The following is a 26,969-nucleotide window of genomic DNA, read 5'->3' as shown; positions in this document are numbered from 1 at the left end:
AACACCGCACCATCAACATTTAGTTTATAATCTGTACAAGTTGGTGGTCTACATATATGAGGACTCAGATTGGCAGCAAAACTGGATATAGGGAGGACTTGGGCGCTGGAAAATTTTGATATGTAATTTTTAGCAAAGAGAACCGTCCCAACCACATCTCGTCTAATTTCCCTATGAATAAAATTGTTCCTAGAAGTCCAAATAGCCCATGCGCAGCATATAAAAAGACAAGCATCCTCATTGTTACAACAAGAGAGCACCCAGTGTAGCCAATCATCAAAGCACACCCATTGATCAACCTTCTCAAGCGTGTCTGGTAGAGCAAGTCGCCAGACCTCTCTTGCCCATGGGCACGTAATGAGAGCATGAGAAACATACTCAAAATCAAAGGCACAAAAATAGCAAGAGCCATCCGGAGTCACATGTTTAGTCTTCAAGATCCCAAAACAAGGGAGCACCCCCCGCCCAGCCCTCCAAATAAAATGCTTGATCTTTGAGGGAAGCTTTAAATGCCATAATCGACTCCAGGGAAAGCTAGGCTGACTCGAAGATGTACTCCCACAGGAACTGGTATCATATTTAAAAGCATAATCCATATGATAAGCTGATTTTACAGAAAATCTGCCTTTGACATACAAATGCGATCCCAACTCATCCAATGAATACCACGCTTTTCGGGCTCTCTCCCCCACCAGAACTTGGCCATCATGTTAGATACCTCTTTGCAAATTGATCGCAGAAGCTTGAAACATGACATAGTGTTAGTTGGAATGGCATGTGCCATAGCCTTAATTAAAATCTCCTTACCACCCTGGGATAATAACTTCTCCTTCCATCCCTTAGGCTTTGAGAGAATTCGAGATTTCGACTCTCCAAAAACCTACCGCTTTGAACGGCAAATCAAAGAAGGGAGACCCAAATATTTACCTAAAAGAGCATCATTATGAACCTGCAGACACTGAAAAATAACATTTTTGATATCCTGCGGAGTGTTAGGAGTGAAACAGATGCTAGATTTATCAACATTCACCAGTTGGCACGATGCCAGTTCATAGGTGTGTAAAATATCAACCACCCTTTAACACTCCTCTCAGTTGGCCTTACAAAAAATAATGCTATCATCGGCAAAGAACAAGTGAGAAACCTGAGGACTATTCCTTGCCACACAAAACCCATGAATAAGATCAGCTGCACAATCCTGCTGAATAAGGGTTGATAAACTTTCAGCACATAAAAGGAACAAATATGGGGACAAGGGGTCCCCCTGTCGCAACCCCCTGGTTGGACCAAAAGGATCTGAAGGAGAGCCATTGATAACCACAGAATAAGAGACTATAGTAATACACCCCATAATCAACTGCACCCACCACTGATGAAACCCCATTTTAGACATTAAGGCCTCCAAGAACGACCACTCCACCCTGTCATACACCTTACTCATATCGAGTTTGAAAGCCATGTGGCGTTGATGTCCAGAAACACGGGATCTCATCTGATGCATAATTTCAAAAGCCACCAAAACATTATCAAATATTAGTCTTCTAGGGACAAGGGCACTCTAATTTTCAGACACTATAATGGGGAGCAGCTTTTTCAAATGATTTGCCAGCACTTTCGCAATGATCTTGTAACTGACATTGCATAAACTTATAGGCCGAAATTCAGTGATTTTTCTTCGCTCCTTCACCTTAGGAATAAGCACTATATTGGCATGATTTATACCATAGGGCATAGAGCCAATTGGAAAAAATAGGAAACCAACGAAACAACATCAGGTCCTACAATATGTCAAAATTTTTGGTAGTCTTTACATCACTTTTTAAACATTATAAGTTTCAAAAAATTCTAAGTTTACACACAAAATTTTGATGAATATACGAAAATACCCTTGTTTCCTACAATATTAGGAATGAGTTTGTTAAGTTTACACACAAATTAACCACAATCAATATTCTCCTCCCTCACCACTTTTGTGATTCGTGGGCATTCCTTACACTTGACATGATTGTTGCTTCAATCCATCAATTTAATAAAAAAAACTACATTGATTTAATAAAATTAAAAGCTTCACAGCATAACCTTACACTTGACATACCTCCCAGTCTCTATATCCCCAGCTTTCCATCTTAGCTTCCCCAGAATCAAAACTCTCCAACCCACAAACCCATAAGCCTCATCCATTGTAAACCCATTCAACACGTCAGAAGATACAGGCACCCCTGGCCCACCCATCACAGGGGAAAGCGCCACCGTGCTTTTCTTTTTGTGAAACAGGGGAGGGAGAACAACTGGTGGTGTAAATAATCATCTGGTTTTTGTAAGAAACATAGGATGTGAGCTTATCATAGTATATGGAAACTCTTTTGTTGGGGTTTCTTATGACAAGGGTGAACTGCATGGAGGTGGAGATCAAGGGAGGGGAGGTGACGTTGAACTCGTAGATGGCGACGGCCACGACCGTGAAATGGGGCTTTTGTGGGCGGTTACGCCAGCTAGGAGGAGGAAGATAGAAAGGAGGGGGGTTTTATCATGGTTGAGGAGAAGACGTAGTTAGGTGAAATGTGCAAAGTTAGTTATAGAAAACATAGTTGTTTAGCCTCTTATCTTTCTAAAAGAGGTGGGAGACGGAATCAATGGAGAGAGTGATTTGATACTGCTGCAGCAACCAGATTGCTTGAAAAAGTAGAGTGAGTGAGATCTCAAAAAAATAGGTCTAAATTTAGTAATCTCTAATTAAATATCTAAAAATTATTTAGTTTAAGGATTAATACGTCATTATATATAAAGATATTTATCTAAACTATCAAAAATTAAAAAGTGATGTAAAAATAGTGTTTTTGTGGTGTGTAGATAAAATTTTCCAAACTAAAATCAAAAGGTAAAAAATCAAAACCTAACATCGAAACATACAGATTGCTCCTAGCTGCAAGAGACAGGGAGAACCCTTCTTCTGCCTGCAGCCTCCCCGATTGTGTGTTAACTTTTTGTGCATATTGAGTTTTTTTATTCAGATTTGAGATTTTTTATTTGGGATTTTGATTCAGTTTTTCGACTTGGGTTTTTCAATTTTGGGATTTATAATGCTTTTGGTTGCATTTTCAATATTGATGGGGCCTATTAAGGCCAGATAATTGATTGATCCTTGTAGCAATGCTTGAACTGAACTGATATTTATCTGGTTTAAATTTTTTTTGTAAACTAGAACTTCCATGTCTTGGGTAATTGACCATGGAAGGGAGAGTTCAAAGATTTTGGCTATTTAATAAATTATTTTTTTAAGTAAGTTTTTTTAATTTCGATCGGTTTTCATTTTTCATAAAAACACAAATGGTTATGCCCGAATCGACCGCTATACATATGCATGTATTAATATTCGGATAAAAAAGTGTTTAGCCGAACGATGCATTATGGTATCACCGCACTGCGGTGAGTTTGAAACTAAAGCTGCAGCTTGTAGAGACTTCCTGGAGCAACGCGGTTGACCACATTTTCAATGTCAAAATACGTCATTTTTTAAAAGTTTGCTCTTAATCAATTTTATTATTTTTACAAAAAAATTTATCAAAAATTAATTGATATCAAAGAAAAATATCTAATTTTACCCTTAATTCTTGACAATATTTTTATTAACATGCCAAAAAACTGCAACTCACTTACGTGAGAGTTTTGGAACTCGTCTCGTATCAACGGAGAAGGGTCAAAAACACTTGGTGGTGGTTTTGGTAGTAGTGGTGTTGGTGTTGGTGATGATGATGATATATGAGTACGTCGAGAAGATGACCTTGATTTCACGAACTTTGAATATCAATTATAATTTGTAAAGTGTTTATGACTTTATTCTTGTTACTTGTTAGTTTGTTTGAATTTTATGAACTTTAATTTGTTAATTTGGAAATGGTTATGTTGGACTTAGACTTTAAAATTTAAATGGTTATGTTGCACTTTTTTATTAGGATATTTGTTAATTTGAGATTGATAATATTGTGTTTATTAGTTTATTTGGATGGATTTTTAATTTATAGTATTTTTAATTTTTCTAATAATTTACAGGTATTTTTTAAAATTTATTATGACTTCTCGAATTTTTTTAATTAATTAATTAAATTGAATCGGCTGACCGGTTTAACCGGGTTTAGGGGTTTGCCAGTAAAATCCGATTTTTAAAACATTGCAAAATACATGGTAGGTACTCCCAAAAGGACCAATATAAAATAGTGCACCGTACCGCACAGAATCAATTATCAACAGACACCCACCCCGCACCCCCTCCTCTGCTTCCGACAAAAGCCACACCGCTTTTTCTCTCCCTTTCAAGTTTTCAAAGCTCGAAAAACCCTAATAATTAATTCCATTTGTTCAATTATATTGATAAAAGCCCTGATTTTATAGAAAAATCGAGACTTTACTTTGTTTGTTGTATCGGTGATAGAAAGATACAGTTTTTGTTTATTCATTTTTGCTGGGTTCTTGGAGATGTCTGAGAAATTCTCGCCAACGCTACGGATTGGGGATCTCAGCGATTTCATAGCGCCCTCACAGGCATGCGTCGTTTCTCTCAAGGGACTCAAAACAACCTCAAAGAAGCCTGATAAGGTCGAGGTATATTTTTTATCAGTTTCTTATTTGGGTGACATATTATGCTGGGAATTTTGAATTATCGGTTTTTTTGCTCTAAATTTGGGGCCTCTTTCATGTGGAGACGATATGAATAACGGGTTTTTATAGGTTTTGCTCATATCTTATACTTATAATTGTTTGTTAAACATTGCCCCCTATTGTTATTGCTTCTTGTGATGTTTGGTGCATTCGGTAGTAAATTGGGTTAGTTTTTTGGAGTTTGGGTTTGTAGGCGTGAATTCGTGGGCGTTTTTGTGTTTTGAAGTTATTCTCATATTCCTCTTGCTTATCAATTCATCATTGTAAATTTGGGCATGCTTTTCATTATCTTTGTTGTGAAGGTTTCAACTGTTAACAAACAGCAAACCGACCCTGTTAAAATTTCACTGAAGGACTGCTTAGCATGCAGGTAAATTAAACTCTCTCTGCTTCTCTCCCACTTAATCTTTCAATCAGTTGCGAAGAGTTTTAAGAACAAAATGTTTATATGAAAGATTTTGTTAGGTATGAAAGATTTTGTAAGGCAATTACTGTTTGTTTCTTGGGCTAGTAGTCAGTGTGGTTGCATGTTCCGCATTTGTACCTTATTAACCTTATTTCACTGGAAGGCTGGGAATTCACTGTTGTTATAATTGCCATTCTTTTGGTGGTAATCATTACTTTTAGCATTTAGATGGCATAAAGGATTTTCGTATCTTTATGAATGAGTGAGTTGGCTTTCCACCGGGTAGTATTGGGCTTGCAACCTCTCGGCATACTTTAATCCAGTATCTCTGCCTTGCTTCATGAAAAATTTAATGAGTAGGTTCTCATTTTACCAAACATCCTGATTGGCATATAGTGATTAGTAGCCTCTTTGAGATTTCTTGAAATCAAATACACAAACAGGAGAAGTGATCTGTGTTTCAGTTGCCTTCAAGCATATTCCTCGTAGAGATTTCTTGAAATCAAATACATAAACAGGAGAAGTGATCTGTGTTTCGGTTGTCTTCAAGCATATTCTAAAAATGTTGATCAGTTCTACATCAAATTTGGGCAGGAATGTTTTTTAATTTGCTTTCACAATAAAGACTTCTAATTTGAAATTTTCTGTGTCCATGCAGTGGATGCATAACATCCGCAGAGACAGTTATGCTTGAGAGGCAGAGTTTGGATGAGTTCCTTTCAAATCTTAACAATGGAAAGGCTGTAATCGTCTCGCTTTCTCCGCAATCCAGAGCCTCTCTTGCGGCATATTTTGGCATCTCTCCACTTCAGGTGAAACTATAGCATTGCTAACCATCTATCTCTCTTGTTACCTGTTTACTGGCCTTTCCTAACGTTTTATATTTGTTCTTTTTGTGCATGTTTGTATTATTCTAAGTGCAAAAGTCCCTGTCAATGTTGTAGGTGTTTAAGAAGCTAACGACATTCCTAAAGTCCCTGGGAGTAAAGGCCGTCTTTGATACAAGTTGTAGTAGAGATATATCACTTATCGAAGCTTGTAATGAGTTCATAAACCGATACCAGCAAAGTCAAGTAGTTGATGATGATAGAAGTAAATCATCTCTGCCCATGCTTGCATCAGCATGTCCAGGTATTTGTGTAGGCGTGCACTAGATTGCTGGAAACTCACTTCTAGAACAGTGAAATTCATAATGCAGATTTGGTATTTTAGATGACATGTTCATTCATAAATAATTTTAATTCATATCAATGTGTCTCTCTGATTGAAGGGTGGATATGTTATGCTGAAAAACAACTTGGTTCCTATATTCTCCCTTATATATCTTCTGTAAAAAGCCCTCAGCAAACTATGGGAGCTACCATTAAGCATCATATATGCAAAAAATTGCAGCTCAGGTAAATTATTCTCAGGATATAGTTATTTTATTGTGATTCCCAGTGTCATTATTTTTATTTCTTAAACCCTTTCTCACATGTGAGCATCTTGATATGTAATAGGGTTTTAAAAGCATGATTGAAAATTCAACTCTGTTTTGTATTTATGTGTGCTTTAATGATATGATTGCTGAATTCTTCATCTAATAGGCCAGACGAGATTTACCATGTAACTGTGATGCCCTGTTATGATAAGAAGCTCGAGGCTTCTAGGGATGATTTTGTTACTGAAGTGGAATCTCATGGAGGTCTTAGGGTTGTGGAGGTAGATTCAGTATTGACATCTGGAGAAATTTTAGATTTGATACAGGTGGTACACTGCATTGCCGCTAATGAATTCTTTGAAACATTTCCCTCGTTTCTTGTCTTGAATGTTGTCAATAGATAAATTGGTTTGCTAATCCTTTCTTGGATTAATTTATGCAGCTAAAAACAGTGGATTTTAAGGCAGTAGAAGAGTCTTCTGTTGACAGAATGTAAGAAAAACATTATTTTTCAAATGCTACTTGTTCGTTTTGATTATATATTCAATGATTACATTGCAACGAACTATTGTGATTTTATTTAGGTTGACAAATGTAACTGAGGAAGGACATCTATATGGGGTCTCTGGAAGCTCTGGAGGCTATGCGGAGACTATTTTCCGTTATGCTGCTAAAGTACTCTTTGGGATGGATATCAAGGGCCCTTTAAACTTCAAAATTATAAGAAATTCAGATTTTCAAGAGGTCTCTTTAGAGGTAAGTTCTTTTATTACCATTTCTAGTCGTAGATGTTCTAGGTAGTCAATGTTAATTCTTATAACATAAATAAGAAATTTTTATCATAGGAGGCACTGCTCTTTGATCTTATGCATGTTGTTTCTGTTGCTTATTGTAACTTATTATGCCACGTCCTCAATTTAGGTGGAGGAGAGAACTATGTTAAGATTTGCAATGTGTTATGGCTTCCGGAACCTGCAGAACATTGTCAGGAAGATTAAAATGCAGAAGTGTGAATATCATTTCGTGGAGGTTATGGCATGCCCATCAGGTTCTAATTTCCTTCTTCATTTTTACACCATAGAAAGTCCATTTTCATAATAGCGACTAGTCCATGACACTCCATGTATGTACATTTTGCATGTCATACAGTGCAGTTATGAAGCTGGCGATAATTGTGTGTTTTAATTGGTCAGGCTGCTTAAATGGTGGGGGTCAAATCAAGCCGAAGCCTGGGCAGACTCCAAAAGATCTGATTCAGGCATTAGAAACTATTTATATGGAAAATGTATGTGTCTATCTCGAACTATAAAGTTACACTTGCAGTAACTCTTTTTTTTTTTTTTTTTCAAATTTAGCATATTTATGTGGATGCTATGAACTTGCTTGAAATGCCTCGGAAATTTGGAGGTTGGAGGTGGTTTGCCTGCGTAGATGAGATATCCTGGAATTTCTTCCAATTTTTTTAATCTTCTGCTGGCATTGAATATTTGTAATGGTTTATTCTGTGACAATTTGTAGGTTTTGGCAGCTGATCCTTCGAAGAATCCCATTGTCAAAGGCTTATATGATGAGTGGCTTGAGCATCCTGGATCAGAGAAAGCCAAAAAGTACATGCATACAGAGTACCATCCTATTGTTAAAAGCATTACTTCTCAGTTGCATAACTGGTGAATACTCTTATGATGCCAACTGCCGCGAGACATTAGAACTTCATTTTGAAAGAGGGCATTTTATATGGATCTTATCATCACATCGCCGTGTATCCATCGTGTACTTGTGGTGGGATTCGTTCAGAGAAAGAACCAATTTTGATAGGGTATACGAAGTGTTTTACTATTTTGCGTTTTCGAGTTTGTGTAGATAGTCCTTGATATTAATTAGGACCTCGTTAGATAGAACAAAGAATCAGTTCCTTGGTTTGGTGGGTGTAACAGCAACTCCAAATAAATCCACCATTACTTGTAAATGCCATTTTTTTTTGTTCAATTCCTATTCATCCTTGTAATAGTATAACAACGTTACGGCACAAGTATGGCGGTGTACAATTTTGAACGGATTTTTGACAGGTAATATTGATCACTTGACATGTGCATCATTTCTTATATACGTTTCGTAAGGAAACCTTAAAATCAAGTGCTTGCACATTGGCTTTCTTTGTATTATTGGATAAATCTTTGAACTTAGGAAGCTGGACTCAATTAACACTTGTTACAATCCCTCTACGGGTGACAAGAGCGGATTAGAGAATTTATGTTAACAAGTGGGACCGAAAACAATGGTCTCATTTATCATTTCACTTCTTAATAGTCAACACTCACAAAAAGTGATCCTCATTTTAGGTTTGCACTCTCCGGAACTCAATCAAAAAGTGATCCTTATTTTAAGTCTGCACTCTCCGGAGCTCAATGCTCGACACTATTCAGTTTCTAGTTTTTCTGATTTTCAAGTTGTAGATGTGAACATAATGTGGACCGGAAAATAGAGAGAAAAACCATTCACCATATAGAAATAAGCTTTATAGATTATAACCTTCCCATTAAACAGCTATATACTGTAAAACACAAAGGCTAAGCTTTCCAAAAGACAGTTCCACACAAAATAACTCCCAGTTGTGGGAGTGAACCCAGTCACCATCCGACTGAAATAAAGCTAATCGTTTCAAATTGATTTAAACCCACTAAAGCTTAAACCTTGCTATATATCCTACCAAGTCTTCTGCAGTTAAGAAGCTTCAAAATTATCCTTTTTGCATACTCCTATGCCAATTCCTATATCTTATATACAAAAAAAAGAAGATCATATGGAACTGCCTTAAATTTTACGGTTAACCAAAAAAAAAAAAAAACCTCACCTGATTCCCCTCTTACTCTTTCTAACTGTATAATCTCAGGCGAGGCCACTAATACCTGCCTTCCCCAACTTCAGTTCTTTAAATTGCCGAGTTCAAGTGCACTCACCAAAACCTGTTCAGCATTGTTGCTAGCATTCTCATCTTCCTTTTCTTTCCTCCCTTGATAACCATCATTTTCATCATCCTTGTTATCTGGACAAGCATCAGCTCCAACCATGCTTTTTAAATTATCATGAGCCAGCTCTTGCATATTGACTTCCTTCACATTCTCCAAGTCATTAGATGCAGGGGAACCAAGCAGTTCTGGTTTATCTTCTTCAATAGCTTCATGTTTGGAAGTTCTGATAACTTCGCACCCAACAGATGCAGCAAAACCATGCAGCTCCAGTTTGTCTTCTTCAACAGCTTCAAGTTCGGAAGTTCGGATTACTTCGCACTCTCCAGATGCAGTGGAACCAAGCAGTTCCAGTTTATCTTCTTCTACAGCTTCGAGTTTGAAAGTTCTGATAACTTTGCAACCCCCAGATGCAGTGGAACCAAGCAGCTCCAGTTTGTCATCTTCAACAGCTTCAAGTTTGGAAGTTCTGATTAATCCGCACTCCCCAGATGCAGCACCACCATACCCAGATGCCTTTGTTTTAGCTGAGAGCATTGGCAGTTTTGTGCTATTGCTATTATTAGAAGATAAATGCGAGATTATATCTGGCTTTGCCTTTATATCAACCCATCTGTCACCAACCCAGTCCCTGGAAGTCCTAAGATGCTTCCTCTGAATGGGTAGGAACTTGTTCTCGCCTGAAGAGAATGAGATACAGAGAGATTTACATTATCTGTCTTAACAATTAATAATGATAACCACATGTTCATAGATTCCAGCAAGTTGCATACAATATTCCGGAACATATAGAATAGAGCAAAGGAATTACATATTGGAGCATACCAGGTAGGTAAATTTGCAGGTTATCATTCTTGTAGATGTCAGTTCTAGTTACAACACCTTCCCACCATCCATCATTCCACCATGCATCTACAGCTGCTCCAATCTCAAAAACACAGTTCGAAGAGTCCTTAGGAGACTGTGGCCGAATCCTCAGACGGCCAGGGCATCTCATGCCTAGTTTATCAGGAGCAGCCTCCCTAGATGCAGGGACCCATTCCTGTACCATATAAGAAAACAACAAAAATTAATTTTCCAGATGCTAGATGGATGAGGGAATGCCGTAAGCCTAAGCACCAACTGCTTGAATGATAATAAAAGAGGCAAAACCTGGGGTTAGGTCATACTCAAAGCAAATATTTTGCAAGAACATTTGCATACATACCTCCAGACTGCCTGATGTCCCAGCATCCTTCACATCGTCATATTGAACTTTCAAACGCTTCATAGATACCTGCAACACATTACACCTAAACCAGCAGCCTCGAATGCCACTATCTTGGCAGAGCAGTTCTATCTTCTCCCCTACTTTGAAAGACGAAAGGCATTGTGACTTGGGAATAACTAACCTAGTCCCCATTGTTTTCCTTGAAATTTTTAATGTCAACTTCGGGTACGCCGGTTCACCTTTCATTATCTGGTTCCCAGATAGCGAATTATTTATGCAGCCACTTCTAAGTTTCACTTGTCTGTTGCAACTTTTAATTCTCTTAGCACTCATCCTGACAGGATTGTCATGGGCCAATTCTTCCATGAGTTCCTCATTGGAATTATGTTCCTTGACTATAGGCTTGGAAGCAACTGAAGCATCTACAGAAGAGAGGATTGCCTGATTTGAGTATCCCCGCAATTTAGCAAGAGAGAAGGTCTTAACCTTGTTGTTCTTCAACTGCCTAAAGCACATATGGACTCCACAAGGTGAAGTGTCTGGAACAACGCATTTCTCATAATGACTAGGAGTCAAGACTGTTGCCAGACCATCAACACACTCTGCGCTGATCACTTGGACATGAGGAGTGATGAGAACTTCTCGAGGGTGTGGATTCAGCTGAGAAATTATGCCCTTAACTTCCTGATTGTGGTGAAACCACCGCACTTTCACCTTCTTATGCCCCTTCTTATCTTCATACATATCCTCTAAGTATCCAACATAATGTCCTTGTTCTTCAGCCATGATATATACAAAGGAGTGAACCTAGACATCAGATGAAAAAAAATCATCAAAAAGCAAGTGGGGAAATAGCAAAATCTAATATCTAACAGAGCTAAAGAAGAACAAGCTTGCATTATACATAAAAATAGTAGCCAGCATGTTGATGCTTACATTTATGGTAGTTCCATTCCTCTGAAATGCTGGGTAGTGCTTAAGCTGTTTTGCACAGATCCAAGCCACACCAGACCACTCAATCTCAGAATTTTGGACTTTCAGTTTCCTCAAAACCTAGAGTTGTGACAAAGCTTCAGATCTAGTCCTGAAGGATATCATAAATATAGAAACAATGGTGGGACAGCATATGTATACCATCTGATCTGGCATAGAGTTTTGATATGCGCCGAATTCAGTAGTTAATTCTTCAAGAGATCTTAACTCCCCTATTGAGTCATCCATCTGCATATCTGTAACAGCTAAATTAGCATTGCCCAGAAAAATTCCACTCTCGTGGTGAATGAGGAGCATCATTTCAAAAAAAAATTAAGTATACATTAGGTCATTCCTAGTTAACATAACTATAAACATGCTAATCAGAAAAATGCAACAAGTAGAACATGTATTAATGCAATCTGGACACCATAATGAGTAGTTCATTAAGGTTTAGTATCAAAGCTAACAAAAATAGAGACAATGACAACTGTCAAGTATAGCGGGATCAAACCACAACTATCACTTGCAAGGGGCAACATTGTGACGTATATGGTGGATCTGACATGACTGTAAATTTGTAGACAACGAACTCCATGCATATATATAGGGGAAGGATTCACAAAATTGTTTACAAGAATATGTGAATGAAATAACATCATTCAAATGCTGACATTCCCATTGTTTTTTTTTCCAAATCAGGGAAAAGAAATCAGCCATCAATTTAAGATTTAGGGATTCAGAACTTAAGAAGATGAAAAAAGGAAATGAAAAGAAAAGAAAATCCAAGAGCCAACATACGCATTCATTCAAAAATTTATAATTGACAATTTGGATTTATAAGAAGCATACACAAAATTTAAAACGCAGTAGTATTGGCACACAGCATTCAAAATGAGAAATTGATAAATGACCAATCTTGAGGTTAGACAAGGTAAGTAATTCCATCACGATAGCACAAAGATCTTGTTAAGAAACTTGCAGCCGCCAATCCACCTCAGATTCACTCTCACTTCCTCCCTCTGGTAGGTGAGAACAAAGAAGAAAGATGTGTAATGCAATAAAAGTACAGGTTGATCAAAGAGCTTGTAAAAACATTATCACACGTCGAGCAATCAAAAGACAAGCTCTCCGTATTGAGGAATATGGGCAATTAATTGGGCTCCGAATGAATCTAACCATAATAGGAAACTAGCTTCTTGTTTTTCTTATAATTGATCCTACTTACAGTAAGTATTTGAAACAGATGGTTCAAGTTCAATCAATCATGCTACTCAATGCATAAAAAAGGTAAATAACTCCCTTGCACAATTCTCCTGTAGTAGACGGGGTTGGGGACAGACAGATGTACGCACAACTTACCCCACATAATATGTGGAGAGGTCGTTTTAGGAATTGAACCTGTGACCTCTAAGTTGCACTCCTACAACTCTACCATTGGGCTACGTGTTCGCCTGTAAAAGGTAAACAACACATGTGCACAAGGCTCCTACAGTGGGCGTGGTTGAGGACATGCAAGATGTACGCATACCTTACCCCCACATAATATATGGAGAGGCTGTTTCCAGTAATTTAATAAATATACAAACATACTCAGTAGACACATAAATACCAAGCCATAGTCTGCCCGAGATTTTCAAGTGGTCAAGCTTCTCACGACCTTGCTCTTAGGGTATGAGTTGAAATCCCCATCCCTATTGAACAATCAATTAAAATAAAGATTTTAAATTCAATTTGGGTGGTTGAAATGGAATATAGAAAAAAGTCTTAAAAGATTCATAAACAAAGTAAAGCTAGTCTTTGAAATTCCACTTAAGTGGATGCATCAGCTTGGTTAACTTGGATAATAGAGACAGAGAATCTCGCAAGACACTCTCTAATTGCTTCCCAAAAGTAAATGGGACAGACATTTATTGATGAGTACAAGGCCTAACGTGTACAAAAGGTCAGAAAGCCAGTTTCAAATATAATGGATATGCTGTTTCACTAGTATTAATGCATTACATACTTGCTTGGCAGACATTAAATCAAGAAAATGAACATGAACAAACATAATATTCTTCCGCATCAGAAATTCAAAAAACTCTTTTACGAGACTTTGCCAAGAGAGAGTGACATTCAGTTTGTAGTCCTAAATCTAGTGTCTCAAATCATAATAATAATAATATTCTTCCACATCAAAAATATCTTTTATGAAATTTCAGGAACAAATGTTTATCGTGACCTTTATAAGGGGTCGCATTCAATAATCGACGGGATTATTCATTCGCAATTAATGCAATTGTATTCCTCATTCTCCATAAAAGTCTACAATCCAAAGTCCAAAATAAATCTAAAAGTCTCAATTTAGATAACACAAATGTAGAACATAATCTTTCGATGTAAACAAAAAAAATAATCTAACCACTTGTAACATGATTTTAACAACCGAAACCTATTATTATTTCTGCTTACATGAGAAAATAGCTGCCCTTCACACCTTATTATTATGTGGGGGTAAGGATTGCATACATCCTGCACAATCCTAAGCCTAAGAACTTGATTGCTAGTCAGCTGAGATATTGAAACCTACCCAATAATCCAATATTAAGGCAGTGCCAACAGTAAATTTAGGCATAATCTTCAAATATATTCCCCACTAATAACTACCATTTGTGAACCATGTCCATATATATTCCAGACATAAAAGCACAATCCATGATGCATTACTTACTTAATGGAGGCTGATGCCTCGAGACCAAGGATGACAACCAGTCTACAACATCTCGCCTAGCTCGCCATTTTGTGGATGCATTGATGAATCTCTGGGACCCAAATGCCTGCACCAAGTCATCCGAAACTACATAGAACATGTGCCTTATACTCCTCTCAGTTCCAACAACTGCAAGGACTAATTTCCCTTGTACATCTTTCAAGTAAAAGTGAACCACGCGGTTTCCACGCTCGTGGCTTATAATGTGCTCCTCCCAAGCTACAAAAATAGGATTATTTGTAGCCATTTAGAAGAGCCTTAGTGGAGTTCAAAAACCCCCCTTTACCACATCACCTGAGAACAATGTCTTTGACAATCAACTTCCAAGTAGGTTGAACCAGTATAAAAATTTTCTTCAATAAGATCAAAAGAACGAGACTCAGCAGAGGAAAACTGACCTTGGCTTTACGGAGAATCTTTATTATCACAGACATCAAAAGGCGTCCGTATCAAACAAACCCGCTTAACAAGAGAGATCAATTAGGGTTTTTGAAGCCTAATAACCAGTAAGGGGCAACTCTAGCTTAAGAATGACGATGAGAACTCAAGGTCAGGGGATGAAAGGAGGACCACAAACGCCATTTGTAATAAAAAAATAAAAATAAAACAAACTGATCAAGGAGACCCCACCAAGGCAAACAGATAGGCGACCCAAAATCTGTCAAAACTTGGAAAATAAGATTGAAAGCAGTAATTTGGTCAAGGGTTCTTGAGAGACAAATTTGTCTTTGGCTTTATTGCTAGCAGTACGACCCAAAAACACACTATAAACTACGCAGGAAGAGATTTGTGGAGAGGGGTTACAGGGTTTTGACGACCAAGCAGACCATGTCAGCCGGTGGGGTAGAAAGAGGAAGGGGTGAAAACGGAATTTACATATATATATATATGCGGAGACTGAATTTTGTTGTTATTGTGCTTCGCTTCCATGTGATTACTTTGGATTTTTCTTGTGGTGATCAAACACGTGGCATACATCCCATGGCCAGATATGTATATGCATATATTCCTCATTTGGGTATGGTCTGTGTGAATAAAGGAATTTTGGGTCTTCCATTACTTAATTGCTATTGTAATGTAAACCCTCCCTCAACATGTGGATGTGGTCAAGAGAATTAGGACTCCTCTTTACAAATTAGTTTTTTTTTTTTTGGGTGTATAATGAATGTAAATAGGTCAATATAACATAAACAAGTAATTTGGGTTATCAAGGGAATGATAGGATTTTTGCGTTAATGATGATTGATTCATATAATCATAAGTATTTGTAAAAATCAATACATTAAACTTCTTTCCTTAGTTACTCTCATCCATATCTTCCGTTAATGGGAGCTTAAAATATTTGGTTTAGAAACTTTGTAGCTTCCATAGTGAATTTTTTTTGAAACAGGGAGGAGGGATTCGGACCCTAGTCATTAGGGTAATACACACAATCTTCATCATTTTTACTAGTGGCTCTGGTGTCTTCCATTGTGAATTGATCTCACACTCTACATGTTAAGTTTCTTTGAGTTACAAGAAGAGGTTGCGCATATGCTGTGCATAGAATAAAAGGAGCCACACACACAATTCATGCTTTCAGAACTTACTACAACAAAACAGTAATGGTGTGAGGCTTTGAGTTCAATTAGAAGCAATCAACAAGAATGGGCATTTTACATTGAGATCCAATCTTAATTTCCCAAGATTTTCCAATCTCACTAACCCAGTTCCAAATTCTCCAATTCTTATCCCTATCAAAACTAGACGATGCTCTCTGCAACAGACAATACTTGCTTCCATTTCTTTTGCGCACTCCAACTTCAAAGGAACTAGATGCTTAGAGATACCCTCCAACTTCAAAAGAACCAGATGCTTAGAGGTACTCAAACCTAGATGCCATAAACACTTGAAGAGCATTTTTGCCCAGGTTTCATCAAACATGTATTCAAGGTTTGTTGTGTTTGGAGTTGTTTTCGTAGGATTTTTATTGCTATTTATGGCGATTGATAACCAAAAGGCCATGGCTATTTCCCTGAAGGGCTATTGGTGGAAGAGTTCTTGGAGAACGTGAGACTATGCACTCACAGTGAGTACTAGTGCTATCTACACTATAGTTTGTTGTGCTAAAATCACTCACAAACAAAGCACACAATGATAATAATAACAAAATCAAATAACGATAAAAAACAAAGCAAAAATAATAAAGCACATTAGAAATTTATTCGATTCGACAATATCCTACGTCCACGGGGCAGTAGAGATTCAGATTCATTGTATTGGAGAATATTACAAATAGTAGATAAAGTCTATTTCAAGAATCTCCTCCCAAAACTCTATCAAACCGTATTTGACTTGCAACCCCTATTGTGGGGAATATTCCAAGATGGACATGTGGCGTAAGCCTATTGGTCATTCCAATTGTTTGACTCAGTCATTAATAATGAGCCCACAATTTTTGAGATTAATCTACCACTAAATCAAGTAACTGATCTAATGGAATCCCTACAATTACTCCAAATGAGTTGGACAAGCATTAAACTCTTGCACTATATAAAGAAAAGCAAGACCTCAAGTTAAATTTTAATATTTACTTTGTGATTACTTAGGCTGCTGATAATCTTGAAGACTTACTTGAGCGTCGGAGTGTCCGCGGTCATCCAATGGCCATCGGGTTCACTAACCGTCTTTGTTTTCAAGGTTAGGGCCATCGGATCGCGGAGTAGCAACCAGCCGAACAGTCCCTAGTAACACTAATGAGTGTTCGGCCAAAGTGGTGATCAATTTTTATGCACTACAACTACAGTACAAAACTAGGGGTTTTTATTGAACCCTAATATGAATAGCACATTTGTGAATTTTTACTTGAGCGGAAATTATTTCACTCAAGCTCCAACTCTCGAGTTTCACAAACTTAACTTTTTGCTCGAGCCGAATACTTTTTTGCTCAAGTGCATGCTCTTAGGTATCTTTAGCATACATGTTCACTAGAGTGCAATATTTGTCGGTCGAGTGAATTATCTTGGATCAATTTTGAACCAATTTCCCATAAATCTCTACCTTAAAAAAGAGTCAATAGCTAAATTGCTCCAAACATCACCTCAATGAGAACACGAAAAACAAAACAAGTGACGCCAATAAAACATGAATCAACTCCAACCAATATCCAAATATGCTGTCTCCAATCCGACACCACAATGTCATACACCCAAAGGTGCTCAAGTATGCTACAAATGGATCAAGTTCAAATAGGGTGGGAACTTTAGCCCATCACCACCTTAGTCAACATAACTATAGGGTTATCAGCAGTATCAAATTTCACTACACAAATGTCACTTTTATTCAAAACTTCACGGATAAAATGAAAACTAACGTCAATATGTCTAGATGAACCTGGTGAACCTAATTCTTTATCAAGTAGATTGCACTCTAACCGTCACAATGTTTCAAGATCTTTCTTGATGAATACCCAATTTAGATGTTTAACCCTCAAATCAAATGACTTTCATAGTGGTTTCAGTCACAACCATATATTTAGTATCAGTCTTCGACAATACTGTCGCAACCGGGGTCACGTGGAATAGTAATAGTAAAAAATAGTGAAAAAGAAAATGGAAAAGAACATAAAAATAATAAATGCTCAAAAACCCGTTTCTTAGGCTCACAGGCCTACAAATATGTAAAAGCCCGTTTTTAGACCATAAGCCCATAAAAATTCAAATCCAAGCTCAATTCAACTAAACCTTAGAAATTATCTAAAAAATAAGGAAATTAAAAGATTTTGGGAAATCAAACCTTAAAAAGGAAAATGTAACAATTTTTTAGGGTTTTGCAAAAGGAATGAAAAATACAAAAAGGGTTATTTTCTTAGGGTTTCTAAAGAGATAAGAAATAAGGTTTAAGGGGGGTATTTTGATAAAAAGAGAAAAATAGGGTTTTAGTCTCATAATATAAAAGGAAGAAGAGGGAGTCTTATGGACACACAATTGAGAGGGGAAAAAAAGGGGAGAGCCGTAAAAAAAAAAAAACAAGAGAACAAAAGGAGAGAAAAAGAGGTGTGAGAGAGAAGAAAAAAGGGGTTTTGGCTTTTGGTGGAAAAAACAGGAGAGGAGGCAGCTGTAGGAGGATAGAGAAAAAGTGAGGAAAAAGAAAGAAAGAAGAGGAAAAAAGAGGACATGAGGGTTTAGCTCATTATCATCTTTTGAGTGTTGTTCTTCCTAGGTAAATATTCTTTGCATCTATTTTGCCTTGTTGAAAAGAATATCTAGATTTGATTTCTTGGCTAGGATCTTTGTATGCTTACCATGTCAATATTTAGTTTTGATATCAGATTTTGATGTTATTTTGGGTAGGTTTTTGTGTAGTTTGCTGGTTAATTTATGGGCTGTATTGGGCAATTTTTTGTGGAGTTTTCTGGTTAATTTCTGGGCTGTATTGAGCATATTTTTGTGCAGTTTTTTGTGCAGTTTTCTGGTTAATTTCAGGGCTGTGTTGAGCATATTTCTGTGCAGTTTTTTGGCAGTTTGTGGTTTGTTTTCTGGACAATTTGGGGCTGTTTTTGGGCAGGTTTCTGGACTCTATTTGGACCGGAATTAATGAAAGCTTGTGCGATTTCAGGATTTTGTTGGTTTATTGCAATCCGTGTATATTTGGGCCTCATGTTGTGTAGTTTAATTCATCTATGGTGACTGGTATAATTTGGACATTTATTATTCGAATTATTATCCTTTTATAGAGTCATAATAGAGTCCTTATAAGAAGGCCCGATAATTCACTTTCAAAATACAAAAAATGATCGACAACATTTGTTGATCAATATTCTATTATTATTTATCTCTGTCTTATAATATTTTGATTTTAGTGTTGTTTTTCATACTTTTGAAGACATAATAAATAACCCAAAAAAAAATTCCGGAGGCACTGCCTTTGAACTCTTGCAAATATTTTTAAATATAAATTTTTTCGCTTCCTGTATAAACTCGACCCCATATGCTCGAGAGGCTAGGTCCGCCCCTGTATGGGGGAATATGATAATACCAAAACATCCCCCAATAAAAAAATTGACACATGGCAACCTTGTTGGAACCCTAAAGATGTACCTTGGCCTACATTCCGAGAGCCTATCTCGGTCAAACCCAGGATATAGAGCACTTTGCTAACCCTACCCCAACAGAATCGAGATACTTTGGATTCCGTACCTTAGACCATCCTCCAGGGCTATCTCACATAAACCAAGAGAATCATTCAGAATTTAAAGTGGAATAGAACTCCTCAAGAGGAATCCTTCTCCAATTCAAAGACCAAAGAGAGGTTCTCTCCTAGCCAAGCTAGAGCTTCCTCAAAATACGGATCATACTCCACAACAGAGTATGACTTATTCAACTATTATAAAAAGGCACCTCCAAACAAGTATAATCGACATATTTACTATGAGTGTATGAATTTAAAATTGAATGTAGGTCATTTCAATTAAGGAAATCATAAGTTGATTTCCTTTATTTGGATTATGGGTCTTATTTGATTTCATTTATGAATTTGCCATAAATTGGCAATAATAGGTTAAATTAATAGATGACACTTTCCTAAATAATTATTTATACCATAAGTTGGTATTTAAAACTTAACCTACCAAAAGTTGGTAGTGTATTTTCATTAAACCTACCAAAAGTTGATAGTGTATTTTCATAAAACTATCAAAAGTTGGTAGTGTATTTTCATTTAAACCTACCAAAAGTTGGTAGTATATTTTCATTAAACGTACCAAAAGTTGGTAGTGTATTTCCAAATAAAAACTATCAAAAGTTGATAGTAATGTTCCAAACTTTTTCCCAAAACTATCATAAGTTGATAGTATTTTTCATACAAACTTTTTCTCAAAACAATCATACCTTACAAAGAGCAAGTTTTCAAGAGATAGCCATTAAATTAATTAGGGTAACCGTTTTCAAACGGGAGTTGCGGGGTGCCTAACACCTTCCTCACACTCAATCGATCCCCGTACCCCTTTTTCTCTGGTTCGCAGGTCTTTACAGTGTCCAATTGCACCTTAAATCAATTGGTGGCGACTCTAAACATTTTTCATCCTCCATCACCGGTCCACGTCGTGACCCCGGTTGCTACAACTGGCGACTCTGCTGGGGATACCAGGTTTTTTTAAACCTAAGAGGGTCAAGCCCATATGATTAATTAATTGGCTATGGTTACTTCTTTTTGTATGATTAATTGTTTGTTTCCTTTATATGTTAGAAATGTTGATTTATTTTGTCGTGATAAATTATTTGTCATCTCATACATTTACACTCACTATAGCCTACCACCCGGGCTCTACCTTTAGCATTAGAGAGGGTTGACTGCTATTCTCATGATATTATGTCTCCGCATGGATAGTGGAAGACATCCTCACCGGATTGACTTCCCTTAAAAGTTAAGGGAGGAGCTTTTGTTCCAATAGCTGGGATTTAAAAGCAACCTGATCCGGGACCTCTCGACATAGTTAGATAAACTTAACCCTGCACTTTACAAAACCCTAGATCCATGTTCGAAACTTTCAAAAATTTAGGATACCACGTGTGATGGCATACTCTATTTTTGTGTGATTCATTTATCTCTTTTTTCCAGTACTTGATGCTAATGTCTGTTTCCCATATTTTTAATAGTAATCTCCATTCTTGATTTTTCTTCCCATGACATTCACATAGGCATAGGCATAGTCATTGTAATTTGGTTTGGTAATATTTTCAAGACATCTATTAACTGAAGTAGGATTTGCACAAATAATAATCACATGCATACACATTTTTAAAAAAGAGAAATAAATGAGAACTAATGTTGTTGTTTTCATAATGTATAGAAAATCATACGCATTTTAAAAAAAAAATTTTAAAAAGAGAAGAAAATAAATGAGAGTTATGATAGTTTCATTTACAGAGGGATGCAGAACAAAGTAAAATTGACTGATACTGGGGCAGATTTTGAAAGCTCGATTGATGTAACTGGGGTAATTTTTACAAATTTATGTAATCAGTTCAAAGAGTTCCAATTAATAAAGATTGTTGTTGTCAAAGAGGATCAAAACTTTGCTGCTAAACCCTACCACGTCCTCTAGGTTTTGAGCTCAACAACTGGACCAGTTGGGAATTGTCAGTTTCTGTCAACAGCCTTCAAGAGTAATCTCTATATGCGCCATCATCTGTGGTCCAGCTCACGGCCATTGATTGGGTTTTTATAATGAGCATGTCTTTACTTTACTTTGATGGATTTCCATAGTATGGCATATGCATGTTCAATATTTCTATGTCCTCATGTGTCTGGTGTTTATGTTATACTCATCTTCGTTGAGAATTCCCACATTTATTCACCTTTATTTGTCCCTCACTTCCAAATTCCAAATCTCACACATTCCATTTTGAAGGATTGAAATTTATGATAATAAAGAAGATGAACCTAATGAACTAGATTTTGGGGCACCCATTAACAATGTTGAATCTGACTTTAACACTGAGGATGAATTTGAGATATCGCCAGAAATGTTGAGACAAGTTAATCAAGAAGAAAAGATAAGTCAACCACACAAGGAAATGATTGAAGTTGTTAATTTGGGAGCTAAAGATCTGAAAGAAGAAGTTAGAATTGATGCAGTCTTTGAAGGGGAGGATAGAAAGAGATTGATAGAGTTGTTGCATGAATACCAAGAAGAAAATGCCAAGATGTTTTTGCATGGTCATATCAGGATATGCTAGAACTTGATACAAATATTGTGGTCCACAGATTGCCATTAAAGCTAGATTGTCTTCCAGTGAAGCAAAAGTTGAGGAGATCAAATCCAAAGAGCTTTTGAAGATTAGAGATGAAGTAAAAAAGTAGTTTGATGCAGGATTCCTTGCTATAGCAAAATACCCCGAATGGTTTGCAAATATTGTACCAGTACCGAAAAAGGATGGTAAGGTTCTATGTGCGTAGATTACAAAGACCTTAATTGAGCAAGTCCAAAAGATAATTTTCCTTTACCCCAGATTGATATATTGGTAGGCAACACTGCTAAGCATTTCACGTTCCCCTTCATGGATGGATTTTCAAATTACAATCAGATCAAGATGGCACTAGAAGATCAAGAGAAAGTTACTTTCATCACTTTATGGGGTACCTTTTGTTATAAAGTTATGTCATTTGGTCTAAAAAGCGCGCAAGTCAAAGGAAGAGGAAAATCACATGATTAACTTGGAAAAGTTATTCAAGAGGTTAAGAATGCACAGTTGAAGTTGAACCCCTCAAAATGCACATTTGGGGTACCATCAGGAAAGTTGTTGGGTTTTATTGGTGGTAGAAGAGGTATTGAAGTGGATTCGGACAAGGTGAAGGTTGATTTTGGAGATACCCCATATTCACACTGAGAAAGAAGTCAGAGGTTTCTTGAGGAGACTCAATTATATTGCTAAGTTCATTTCACAGTTGACAACTACATACGAGCCAATTTTTAAGTTACTTCAGGAGAATAGCTCATCTGAATGGAATGACGAGTGTCAGTTTGCTTTTGAGGGGATCAAACAGTATTTACGAAATCCACTAGTCTTGAATGCCTCCAGTTGCAGGGAAACCATTTATTCTCTACTTAACCGTATCAGACAATTTAATTGCAAGGAAGATCCTGCGGGCAGGCTACCATTGACTCACCATGGAAAGAGATTGTATTGACTATGCAATCAGATGCCACAAGTATAAGATTTTTGCTAGTAAGACTCATGTTTCAGTGAACCCTCTACGTGTATTAGCAGCCCTATGGTCATTTTCGATGTGGGGTCTAAATGTTATTGACTTAATTGAGCCTAAGGCTTCCAACGGACACCGCTTCATTCTAGTTGCAATTGATTGTTTTACGAAGTGGATGGAAGCAAATTCTTATGCCAAAATGACCAGTAGCATTACCGTTCGATTTCTGAGGAAAGATACTGTATGCCATTATGGGGTTCCTGAAAGAATCATTCAAGACAATGACACAAATTTCAATAGCAAGATAGTGAATAACTTCTGTGAGCAGTTCAAGATCAAACATCATAATTCGTCTCCTTATCGTCCCAAGATAAACGGAGTTGTTGAGGCAGCTAACAAAAGTATCAAGAATATCATCAAGAAGATAACAGAGAATTACAAGGATTAGCATGAAAAGCTACCCTTTGCTTTATATGGGTACCGGACTTCTATATGTACTTCTACTGGCAAAAGTCCTTTCTCCTTGGTATACGGGACAGAAGCGGTCCTTCCCATTGAAATAAAAATTCCCTCACTAAGGGTGGTGGTGGAGGCCAACTTGGAGGAGACAGAATGCGCCCGAACATTTAAATTTTATTGAGGCGAGAAGATTGGGAGCACTTTGTAGACGATAACTTTATCAAAGAGGAATGATGAAGGCACGTCACAAGAATGTGTGTCCTCGTTGTTTCAGATAAGGGGATTTAGTACTAAAGATGATTCAACCGCCTCAAAAGATGATCGCGGAAAATGAACTCCCACCAATAAGGGACCATATGTGGTGAAGAAAACATTCTCTGGTGGAGCGATAATTTGATAAAGATGGATGATGATGATTTGCCTCACCCAGTGAATGCCGATATTCTTAGGTGGTATCAAGAGTAAAAAAGGAAAAATCCCGCTAGAGTGAAAACCCGAAAGGGCGCTCTAGGCAAAAATTAGGGACAAGAAAGAAAGAAAAATCCCGCTAGAGTGAAAACCCGAAAGGGCGCTTTAGGCAAAAATTAGGGACAAAAAAAATAAAGAGAAATCCTGCTAGAGTGAAAACCCGAAAGGGCGCTCTAGGCAAAAATTAGGGACCAAAAAAAGAATCCCGCTAGAGTGCAAACCCGAAAAGACGCTCTAGGCAAAAATTAGGGACAAGAAAGAAAGAAAAATCCCACTAGAGTGAAAACTCAAAAGGGCGCTCTAGGTAAAAATTAGGGACAAGAAAGAAAGAAAAAATCCCGCTAGAGTGAAAACCCGAAAGGGCGCTCTAGGCAAAAGTTAGGGAGAAGAAAAATTCCGCTAGAGTGAAAACCTGAAAGGGTGCTCTAGGCAAAAATTAGGGGCCAAAAAAAAATCCTGCTAGAGTGAAAACCTGAAAGGGCGCTCTGGGCAAAAATTAGGGACAAATGAACATCTCATTGAACTAAAAACCCTCAAGGGTGGCGCTTCAATTGTGGCTGCAAGTTCCAGTTTCAGATTGTTTGAAGAAGGATGGTTGGGACATGAGTCTGTTGAATTGGTGAATTGATGTATGAGTTGGCTGTTAACTTGTCTCACATTGACATGGTGGGGAGTGCAGAATTGACTTCATAGTTGTTGGGTTGAAGGACAGTTAACTAGACACACATCCAAAACTGGGACAGTTTTTGGTGCTCTCTTTATGTTATCATGTATTTCACCTTGCGAAGGTGTTTAGTTCGTTAAATAGAAGGCGAAGTTTGTTGACAGAAATGGAAGGCTCAGAGACAGTCTCGTACGAGTCAGATTTGATCATTGTTAAGTGGGTGCACACCAAAACTGTGGCAGTTTTGGTGCAATCTTTGAATTATCACATATTTCATGTTGGAGAAATACAGTTTGTCCTTCCTTCCTTTGACTTCTCTACATTCTTGTACATATCTTCGTCCAAAGGTTTTTCGATTGTCACCCATCAATTTCAATAAAAGTTGTGAGGACATTCATTTCTTTGGTTCTATTACTTGTTGTCACCTCTTCCATATTCCAATTCAATTCTCATTCCATACTCAAAAAAAATAAATTATCATTTGCTTACAGTAATTGGCATACATGGCTGTACCATTGAATTTATCACTGACAAAGTTTTGACAGGAAATATAATGAGTGCATTAGGACATTACTTTTGATAGGAAATTGACGGATTTTGGCACCCTAAGCTGGAAAAGATCTGAATGGAAAGCCTGAGGTTGAAGCAAGTGTTAGCAGGAAAGAGAAGATCATATTCCTAAGTCGTGTAAAAAAAAAAGAGGAAAAAAAGAGAGAGAAAAAGAAAAAGGGAGAGAAGGAAAAAATGAAAAATGAATTGAGTAAAGAAATTCAGATAAATTGGCAGCCTTGAATTCAGAAGCGTATGCACATGCAAACTTCAAGGAAAAGGAATTGATTATGGAAATACGCAAGGAAAAGGAAAAGAGATAGCTTAAGAGTTGGGATCTAGAATGGGAAAAGGCATTTACTAATCAGATTAGAGAGGATACATTGAAAGCTCAGTGAGTCAGAAAGTCAATCCTTACAGGGAAGCAAATTTGGTTTAGCAATTAGGGACTGTACGCGAGCTGGAGGATGGCAAAGCCTTGAGAAAACATGCATTCATTCATCATGAGGCATTCATAATTGAACAAAATAGGTCATCGCATGCATCATTGCTGCATATTGTCTGTCCTTTGTGTATTATGACAGGTTTATGCAAAAGGTACAGTTTGGATAGCGTCATTCTTCTCAAATTAGATACATGACAGTCGTTTGCAACATCTTTCTGTTTAGGTAGGACCACAAAGCTTCTGAACCTCATCCGTAATGTATTACAAAAAAAAAATCATTTTTCAGCCAAGCCGGGAATGACCATAGTGATCCCGTGCATTTTACTTTTATTGCTGGCCAAGCCGGGAATAGCCATAGTGATCCCGTGCATTTTACATTTCTTGTTGGCCAAGCTGGGAATGACCATAGTGATCCCATGCACTTTTTCTTCCTATTGGCCAAACCGGAAATGACCTTTTTCTAGCATTATGCATGTACTTATTGACCATACTATTTGAATACAAAATAGTTGACCTAATATACATCAAACTACCAATCGGACTAGGATAAGAAACTTGATTCATATACTCATGCTTCTCATCTATTTGTGAAAATAACAAAACACTCAACTTAAAATGAGGAGCCACAGGGCTACTTACAGGTTAAAATATGTGATCCATATCAAAATATTATAGCACCTTGGTCAAGTATTACTTCTACGTAAGTTGAACAATAACCTTCTTTCAGTCCCTAACAATCTTCATACCAAGTATTGTCTTGGCTTCACCAAGTTCTTTCATCTCAAACTAAGAACTCAATTGAGCCTTCAATTTACTAATATTCACATTGCTTTTACATGCTATCAACCTATCATCGACATATAAAAAACAAATAAATGAATGAACCATTACTTAGTCTGTAAAAATTCACACAATGATCATAGGTGCTTCTGGTATAAGCCCAATCATGAAGCAATCAAACCTTTTATATGCCACTGTCTTAGTAACTACTTCAAGCCATATAAAGATTTCTTTAACCTGTAGACATAATTCTCCTTTTCAGCCAATTAAACCCCATTAGGTTTAGTCATAAATATGTCTTCCTCAAGGTCACAGTGCAAGAATTTTTTTTACATCTAACTATGCCAACTCAAGATAAATTGTGCCACCAAAGCTAACAAAATTCGAATGGAATAATATTTAATAAGAGGAGAGAATAGCTCATTGTAATCAATACAATCTTTCTGAGCATAGCCTTTAGTTACTAATCTACCTTTGAATCACACTATATTATCCTCAGTAGGTCCTTGCTTCTTTGCATAAACCTATTTGCAACCA

The 26,969-nt window shown here is 37.1% G+C and overlaps 2 protein-coding genes and 1 pseudogene across 5 annotated transcripts; 1 reads left to right on the top strand and 2 right to left on the bottom strand.

The window, feature by feature from the left end:
- Nucleotides 1-1,952: 1,952 nt before the first annotated feature.
- Nucleotides 1,953-2,524, bottom strand: LOC119987894 (annotated as a pseudogene).
- A 1,729-nt stretch (nucleotides 2,525-4,253) lies between these two features.
- LOC119988204 (protein NAR1) lies at nucleotides 4,254-8,584 on the top strand. 4 transcript variants are annotated; one of them, XM_038833164.1, is made up of 11 exons: nucleotides 4,254-4,593; nucleotides 4,959-5,026; nucleotides 5,721-5,874; nucleotides 6,007-6,193; nucleotides 6,333-6,459; nucleotides 6,649-6,808; nucleotides 6,925-6,974; nucleotides 7,067-7,238; nucleotides 7,404-7,530; nucleotides 7,676-7,767; nucleotides 8,001-8,584. In XM_038833164.1, exons 1-11 carry the CDS (start codon nucleotides 4,474-4,476, stop codon nucleotides 8,151-8,153), a joined length of 1,410 nt encoding a protein of 469 aa, XP_038689092.1. In that variant the 5' UTR covers nucleotides 4,254-4,473; the 3' UTR covers nucleotides 8,154-8,584. The 4 variants fall into 4 exon arrangements, with proteins under 4 accessions (XP_038689092.1, XP_038689091.1, XP_038689094.1 ...); XM_038833163.1 differs by having other exon boundaries at nucleotides 4,254-4,599; XM_038833166.1 differs by lacking the exon at nucleotides 8,001-8,584 and having other exon boundaries at nucleotides 4,254-4,599; nucleotides 7,632-7,769.
- A 399-nt stretch (nucleotides 8,585-8,983) lies between these two features.
- On the bottom strand, nucleotides 8,984-15,226 carry LOC119989856. Its single transcript, XM_038835595.1, has 7 exons — nucleotides 14,781-15,226; nucleotides 14,344-14,676; nucleotides 11,793-11,887; nucleotides 11,595-11,711; nucleotides 10,656-11,465; nucleotides 10,274-10,490; nucleotides 8,984-10,128 (listed from the first exon to the last, which is right to left on the bottom strand). Exons 2-7 carry the CDS (start codon nucleotides 14,627-14,629, stop codon nucleotides 9,404-9,406), a joined length of 2,250 nt encoding a protein of 749 aa, XP_038691523.1. The 5' UTR covers nucleotides 14,630-14,676; nucleotides 14,781-15,226; the 3' UTR covers nucleotides 8,984-9,403.
- Between the last annotated feature and the right edge of the window lie 11,743 nt (nucleotides 15,227-26,969).

Source organism: Tripterygium wilfordii, chromosome 21 (genome assembly GCF_013401445.1).
Source record: "Tripterygium wilfordii isolate XIE 37 chromosome 21, ASM1340144v1, whole genome shotgun sequence".
NCBI classification, from domain to species: Eukaryota; Viridiplantae; Streptophyta; class Magnoliopsida; order Celastrales; family Celastraceae; genus Tripterygium; species Tripterygium wilfordii.
The sequence above is the reverse complement of the archived record's forward strand: the minus strand, read 5'-3'. Positions and strand labels throughout refer to the sequence as shown.

What these genes read in the sequence shown, in the direction of transcription:
- LOC119988204 (XM_038833163.1), top strand. Translation starts at nt 4,474, where the DNA reads ATGTCTGAGAAATTCTCGCCAACGCTACGGATTGGGGATCTCAGCGAT. An exon ending in GAGTCTTCTGTTGACAGAAT is followed by an intron (nt 6,975 to 7,066) that starts GTAAGAAAAACA and finishes GATTTTATTTAG; the next exon opens with GTTGACAAATGTAACTGAGG. An exon ending in AAACTATTTATATGGAAAAT is followed by an intron (nt 7,768 to 8,000) that starts GTATGTGTCTAT and finishes GACAATTTGTAG; the next exon opens with GTTTTGGCAGCTGATCCTTC.
- LOC119989856 (XM_038835595.1), bottom strand. Translation starts at nt 14,629, where the DNA reads ATGGCTACAAATAATCCTATTTTTGTAGCTTGGGAGGAGCACATTATA. An exon ending in GAGGCATCAGCCTCCATTAA is followed by an intron (nt 11,888 to 14,343) that starts GTAAGTAATGCA and finishes TAGCTGTTACAG; the next exon opens with ATATGCAGATGGATGACTCA. An exon ending in GGAATGGAACTACCATAAAT is followed by an intron (nt 11,466 to 11,594) that starts GTAAGCATCAAC and finishes TCTGATGTCTAG; the next exon opens with GTTCACTCCTTTGTATATAT.